Source organism: Poecilia latipinna, unplaced genomic scaffold (assembly GCF_001443285.1).
Source record: "Poecilia latipinna isolate Pla-1442-1.1 unplaced genomic scaffold, P_latipinna-1.0 Scaffold2684, whole genome shotgun sequence".
Lineage (NCBI taxonomy): Eukaryota > Metazoa > Chordata > Actinopteri > Cyprinodontiformes > Poeciliidae > Poecilia > Poecilia latipinna.
In genome coordinates this window covers 54,728-62,404 of record NW_015115300.1, presented here as the reverse complement: position 1 = coordinate 62,404, position 7,677 = coordinate 54,728, and the positions used below count along the sequence as shown (strand labels likewise).

At 39.8% G+C, this 7,677-nt stretch overlaps 1 protein-coding gene across 2 annotated transcripts in view; it reads right to left on the bottom strand.

Annotated features, from left to right (window-relative positions):
* nfybb (nuclear transcription factor Y, beta b) overlaps positions 1–4,104 on the bottom strand; it is a 9,251-nt gene extending 5,147 nt beyond the window's left edge. The window contains exons 1-6 of one of the 2 annotated variants that reach the window (XM_015020905.1): positions 3,996–4,104; positions 2,451–2,544; positions 2,244–2,374; positions 962–1,159; positions 805–883; positions 246–328 (exon numbers count right to left, since the gene is read on the bottom strand). In XM_015020905.1, the coding sequence (XP_014876391.1) occupies positions 246–328; positions 805–883; positions 962–1,159; positions 2,244–2,374; positions 2,451–2,544 (585 nt within the window). In that variant the 5' untranslated portion in view covers positions 3,996–4,104. The other variant, XM_015020907.1, reaches the window with a different exon arrangement.
* Positions 4,105–7,677: the final 3,573 nt, after the last annotated feature.

Below are 7,677 nucleotides of genomic sequence, written 5' to 3'. Positions count from 1 at the left end.
ATGTACGTGCATGCACCACTATATATTCACCATTGTGAACTTAATGAGTGAATCAACTGGACTTCATTGTCATATAGATGAAAACCCTTGATTTAATATTAGTGGAATGTTGAGTGGAAGGAAGAACTGAGGCAGAAACTGAATATTGGGTTTTCATTACCTCTGAATCTACAGCAATAAATGTGTGAAATGAATCAATTTACCCCACATAGCAAATGATTTCAAATGAGAACTGGGGGCTGTACCTGTGGGTATGCGGTGGTGGTGTACACCATCACGTTCTGCTGCTGACCATCTGCTGTGATAATCCCAGCTGGAAGCGGATTGGCTGAGGGGAAAAAAGAAAAGTCAGAGAAAACAGGAGCATGAACTGGAAAACCTCAGCTGTTGGTAGGAGTGGGAGAAACAGACTTAGACTTATTGTCATATTTTGCAGCACTGATTTAAAAACCCAATTCATTACTTATCTTTTAGCTAACTGTATGGCTGCATAGTGCCACAAACAAAAACATTCTCATTTGAAACAGGCTTCATCAGGACACCACTTACTTAAAAAAAAAGTGCTTTCTGTCAATAAGCTGCACATAGTAACTGCATTTATTCAGATTTTTGAATTTACTCAAATTTATTGATGGAACAAATAGTGGAGAAAACGGTAAAAAATGTGTCAGTTTTCTTTTTCTAACTGAAACTTATTGTGACAACAATGAATCAAAAGTCTTATCTTTTCACGATAAAAGATAATTGATATGATAAATGTCCTGCTCTAGCTGCTGGTCACCCAGAGGGCAGTGCTTCTCTTACCGAAGCCATCGTCTGTCAGATCCTCACTCAGACTTTCTCCCACTGCCACCCCCGGCATCCCCTTCTCCCCCTTCATCGCCTGGGGGGAAAAAAGCAATCCGTGTTACTATGGCAGCAGTGAGGCGTTACCACGGCGGCGCTGCGAACGCGGCCTCACCTCTCTGAACTTCTGCAGGTAGAGCTTGAGGGGGTCGACGTACATGTCGAAGCCCAGCGTGGACATGGCGAACAGGATGTCCTCCCCGTTGATGGTCTTCCTCTTCTCCTGGTGGCAGCGCTCGCTGGCTTCCGACGTGATGAAGCTGATGAACTCGCTCACACACTCCTGCACACATTCTTTGGCGTCTTTAGCGATCTGTGGGTAGGAACAAAGACTCAGAGCTTCCGTGTCTCCTGCTCAGTAGGAACTGGACTGATCTGAAGAACATTTCTGGAATCGGTGGAAAATATCTAGACAAAAATGTTCTGATTTTTGACTGAATTGTTTATTGGGGACATTTTCTCTTCAAAGTTGCACCTCTGACTGAATCGATTCCTGCTTTTGTTTACTTCAAAAGCATTCTCATTGTATTTGACAATCAGGCTTTTATATTTTTAGCATTAACATTTTGTACACAAGAAGTCCATCTTATATTATCTTCCTCCCCAAATGTCTGAAAATCAGCCACTGTCCTTTTCTACTCTGCTGACTGACTGACCCGCTCACGACTGTTGCCAACTTAAAAACTTTGTTGCTACATTAAGCAACTTTTCAGACAAAACTAAAATCTGTATCGGCAGACTAGGCTATTAATAGATCGGTGATCGGCGGGGAACTGCAATCAGTGCAGCTCTGCCAATGGAGATGGGCACCAAGGATTTCTGGACAGTAAACATCAAAAGGAGAGTGACTGTCTGTCGCCCCCTGCTGGTCCAGGAGAATCAACGACTAGATGCAATCTGCTGGGTGTCCTTAGACAGAAAACTCTTCAAGCTAATCAGAATAATAAACTGAACTTAATGCACTGTTTGATAACTAGGATTAGTTGGGATATATGTATTAATGGATGGAAATGACTTTGTAAAGTGCATTGAGGCGACATGTAGGAGAGCACTGACTGCAGTTTTCTGGACGATCGTTGCAGATTCAGATTTCTTTGTTAGAAAAGTTGCTAAATATAGTGACAAAGTTGCTAAGTTAGCATCAGTGGGGAGACTTTTGTTAACCATTCAGGTGCAGATGTGACCAGGTGGGCCGATCCTCCCACAGCTGAGCAGAAGGGAACAGTGACTGATTTTCAGACCTTTGTGGAGAAAGATGAGATGAGATAAGATCGGTTTCACTTGTATCGGATCTCCCACAATGAAGGAAATCTGGGCTGATTTATCACGTGTTGTGAATTGGCGCAGCAGAAATAAACCAAATTAATTGGGTTTGTTTCTTCTCCTCCCTGACCAACCTTCCCAGTCTGTGGAACAGCGTTCTTCATGATGCGAGCCACATTAGCGATAGGGAGGTAGATGTCCTGCTCCCTGTAGTTCTCCTTGGTTCCGCTGTCTTCATGGTCATTCATGTTCTCTTCTCCATCATCTGCAAAGCACAATTAGACTAAATCTATCAGCTGTTCATGAGCCAAGGGCTGAGCGAAAGCTTTTTGCCTCCTTACCATCCTGGGGGTGGAGAACATAATGACTGGACGCCATGTATTCTCCAGTCATGCCCAGCTGAGAGGCGTCTGTGGTTGAGCTGTCTCCGTCCATCTGAAAAAAACAAAAACAAAAAAAAAAACAAACATAAAAACAAACACACTTTAACGGTCTCAAGTCACACACCTTTACAGCCATGCTGGAATCAGCGTCTCATAAATGTTTTATTGGCATCACTACACTTTCACTCAGGGTCAGCAGAGGTTCCAATGTGGCACCTGGAGGAACTGCAACTCCAGGCCTGAGCAACACTGAGAGCCATTATCCACAGAGGAGAAAACATGGAGCTGTTCTGAATGTTCTGTGGAGCGGCGCTGGGGCTTTTCTCCAAAAAGACCATCAGACAACCCAGAGCACCATGCAGCGCTGCAGGCCTCACTATTAACATAACCGTTCAACAGCAAGAGAAAAATATATGGACAAAAATATCACATAAAGAGCAGTTTTGCATGACCTCAAAATAATCTTGATCATCCAAAAAGCTGACTTATTAGAAAAAATATCTCATTAAGGAGGTAAGAGGTAGGAACACATTGAACACATTTCTGAAAACGTTCCCCACCCAAAAATATTGTATTTATTCTGGTTATAAAATTAACGGAATGATCTGGAATATATTAGTGTGACAAGATAAAGTAAAAGGAAAATAATTCATTTTGGAGGAACATTTTCACATCTTCCTCTGAACTATTTATTGTGTTTTCTATCGGACAAACTGAGTTGCTGTTTCTATTCTACAGTATCTGTCAAAGCTCAACAACGCTATAACTAGCTTTGAACCCTCGACCTGCCAGTTCATTCGGTGATTGATTTTGCCTGTTGTGCATGTATCCAACGTGGAATTACAATTTTAAAAACCCACTCTAGCAACAGGGCGCTCGACACATTTACTGTTGACTTGGAAAATTCCCAATCTATGCTCCTACTCGGTTTTTTATTCTAGTTAATGAAAACACGATAGAGTGAGCTCTCTACAGTACTCAGCGCTGTATTTTATGTGGAAAATTGTAGATATGTGCCAGAAAAAGACCGAGTATTTGTGGTTAGACTTAAAAGCAGTAATGTGTTGTTTTGTGTGCTAGCTGGCAGCTGTTAGCCTGCTAATGTTAGCTCCTGTCAGGCCAAAACCCCTGAGCTAGGTTTGTTGATGAGACTGTCTCAAAAGAGCCAACTATTTTAGCAAGTTAAAAAGCGACTGTCCAATGGGATATTACCTTCTGAAGGTAAATTATTCAGGTACATAATGTTCCTCGCGGAAGTTCTTATTGCAAATCCACTGGAACCCGCGTCTGCGTCGGCCTGCCCTTTGTCACGCACAGCAGAGAAAGACGTAACCAGGCCAGAATGTTTAACGCTTATTTTTTAAGTTTCGCCAAGCACAGACTTCCTGATGAGCAGTACTCATTCACTCAGACAACAAATGAAAAAATCAGGCAGTGACGGACATTTCCATTCGAGCTAACAAGCAATCGGTTAGCAATCATTGGCCGGAGCCCGGCACAAACCTGCAATGAAGCCCTGGTTGGTTACCTTCCTGAGGCGGCTGTTTGGTTGGACAGAAAATGGCTGCGAAACGACCAGTCCCAGCGCGGAGCCGTGGCTGCATTACCCCCGCTGGACAGCAGGGGGCCGTGCTGCATTCCAGGACTTCTTGTAAACTCTGATATTAGAAAACTGAAATAGGAAAGCTTTTATTTAGTCAAAAAAGAGTTCTTTTTAGAAATAACGTGTGAAATAAAACGTTTTTCAGATATTTTTCATTGCACAGAGAAAAGAGCTGAATAAAAATGACAGATAGCATATTGAACATGCTTTCAATATCCACGTTTTGCTTTTTAATCCCTACTTTTAAAATAACATTTGAACGCACCTACTCACGCCAAAATATGTAGAATTTTATTTATTTATTCATTTTGTGAAGTATGATGTCAGATATAATCATTTAAAAGGAATATCTATAAAAGCAGAGTTTTATATGGAATAACATTAGAGTTAATTAAAGCAAACATCTATGTAATAGACTTCAAAGAAACACGTAGACAGTACAATCAGCGTTTTGCTGCTTGCGTTTTTACTAAACTATGATAAATGATATAATTAAGCAACGTGGGTGTTAAAACTTACTGAACACTACCCCACAAATGAAAATTTAAAGATTTTATATTGAATTGAAGTATTTTGTCACTAGATGGCGCCATTATATTTTAAAACCTTGAATCTTTAACATTTGACTCAAAGTCGATTTCCTTAAAAACCTATATTCATATAAAACATAGAACATTCTTAGGAATTCAGTATTTTGATTGAATATGTTTTTAAATTGTTGACCTTTCCCTTATAAACCAGTTCATTGCAGTATGTCATGTTAAATGTGACTGTTTTTAAAAGTTTAAATAAAGCTGCAATTGTAGCACATGACTAATCTTGAAAATAAATAATTTCATAAATAAGTAAAGCTCTTTGTGCTCAGCAAATCAATTTATGTCAACATAATTGAATTCATAACTGAATTTTAAAAAAGCTATATCCAAACAATTTGTACTTACATGCATGTTTTATTGGTGATCTTTGAATCTGCAGTAGTGTTCATACCAGATTCCACCATTGTAATTTTTGGTCTGGGCAGTAAATGTTGCTGGCTGCAGACACCCACATCTCTGGTGGAAAAATGACCGACTGGACAAATATTCATCAATCACTCCATAAATCTGGCCTTAATGAAAGATTGATGAGAAGAAAGCCAGAAAGCCATATAACGTCCTATTTACATTTTGCCAAAACTCTCATCTAGTCAGACCAGATACAAATGGATCTATATACAATAATAATGCCTTGAACACACAATATGCTCAGTAAAACATGGCAGTGGCAGCACCAAGCTTTGCCTGAAGAACTGAGACCCAGTTGTAAAGGTTCTCCTACCAGCAAGAATGCAAATGCCACACTTTGTTTTTTTATGTCACATGAAATCCTAATAACATACAATGAAGACGGTACTTGACATTCAGTAATTTAGAGGTTTGCCTTTCCACTCTGTAATCTCTGGAGTCTGAAGTCAAGTTGTTGGCTCAGATTAACTTTATGTGATTCTTTATAATAGTGATGAAAATTCTGCAAATGAATTAACATACTGTTTGTTTACTGACACCTCATGAATCTCTAGCTACATTCTGAAAGGTTGGCAGGTTCCACATGCAAAAAAACAACAAAAACAAAAAAAAAACAGAAATAAAGTTATGAGCAGAAGCAGATGACCTGGACTCAGTACTGACTGTGTGACAAATGTAAGCATTGCTTCTGAAAGTGAAAAAGAGTAGAGGAGCATTTCAGTTTTGCATTGGTGTAACAAGCCAAATATTTGTTTTTTGTCATATTGGAAATGTTACTTTTATTGGTCCAGCTAGCGGTAATCACTAATTTTAAAGTCAAATTAATTCTGGTTGACAACAACCATAATTAATTTAACTTTAAACCTTTCTCTTGTGGGCTTTAATTAAAACCACAAAATAATCTTGTGAGCTTTAATCTTACTCCAAGTCTATATTGAGTCTGCAACTACTTTCCATCATGACCAAAAAGTAGATTTTGGTTAGTCTACATTTAATGACCTTACTAATCCCAGAGCAGCACAAATCATTGTCTGGGAACTCTTCCCAAAGTTGGATCTAAAATCAAAGAACTGAACCAAAAGCTCCAGTGAAGACTCAGATGGGAAAATTACTAGAAAAGAAACTATTCTGTGTGATTTTGTACAACTCCAGGTCTCCATGCATCTACAGCTGTTTGAACTGCTGATGTTGGAAGTGATTGGCTGCAGAGAACCAATTTTGTAAATCAGTTTTCTTGGAAACTGACCCCAGTCATTCTTGCAAATGCTGCAAAAACTACTACATGTGATATCCATCTCAGGGCTGCGGGAAAAGGACGACGCCGTAGTTTTAGAGATCTCACAGCTCGTTCTTGACATCCTTCAGGGGAAACATTTTTCTCATGTGATAACTAAGGTCAAAACTGTAATGTTAGCTTGATTTGTATGAAAAGGTTTGGTTTCCATCTCTCTCATTCCATTTTTTTAAAGCAAATAATGACTGAAAACCTAAACATAATGATTCTCCTTCACTATGACCAGGTGTCAACGACCCAATCTTCTTTCTCTTTTGTTAAAAGTGGTTCTGATGGTTTCAGTACATTCTACTTGCAATTTTAAAGTTTGCAATCTGCTAAACAACATGAGTCCCACCTGAAGTCGAAATCTCAAATCAGAAAGTCAAAGGTCACTGAGCAGCATCAATGCTTTGCAGTCACTACAGGCGTGTGAAAGTTGCAGGTTTAAATTATTTAATAACCATTGTTTCAGTTTGTGTGCAGATTCTCTCTCCTTGTGCTTCACTTCCTGTTATTCTTGTTTCATTATTATGGACTGTGAGTTTGGGTGTTTGCAACAACATCACACTACTGACTAGGGGACATTTAACCAGCAAAACACCATCATTATGGCCGACCTGCTCCCTGCAGAAGCACAGCTCAGATAATTATCATAATAATGAGGTTTATGGTAATAGGATGATCTCCAAGCCAATTGTAAATGAGATTAAAGAGCAGATCTGGTAATGTTGAGAAAGACACTACTTAACCTCTTTAAATATTTAATTTTTCTCGTCTCAGTCACTGTGTGACTTTTGCCTCAGGAGGCTTGGGGTTGAGAAGCAAAGTGCTTATCCTCGACCCCATTGACTCCTCTTTCTAGAGATGCCAACAGGGGTGAGCTTGCTCCTCATCAGCCATCTCATTTCTTTCTTTTTATTATTTCTTTTGTTGTCTCTGCTCTTATCGCCTCCAAAACTGGGTATTTGGAGTTTTAAAAACATATAATTTCAGCTGGAGTTGTTACGGTTCAGAAAATCTTTACAATTTACACGACATTCTCCCATTCATGCACACATTTACACACTGTTAAAGTGGTGAGCTACATTGTAGCCCTGGAGCAGTCTGAAAGAGGGGAGGCTGCCACGCATCAGCGCCACCTGTTGGCCTCTCTGACCAACACCAGCAGGCAAGGCGGGTCAGGTATCTTAACCATGAACACAAAATTGGACTGACTGGAACGGTTTAGGGTTGGCGAAAAATGTCTGGGTTATGAATGGAATCAATACAAAGCTCTCAGATGGATGGAAGTGTGTGTGTGCG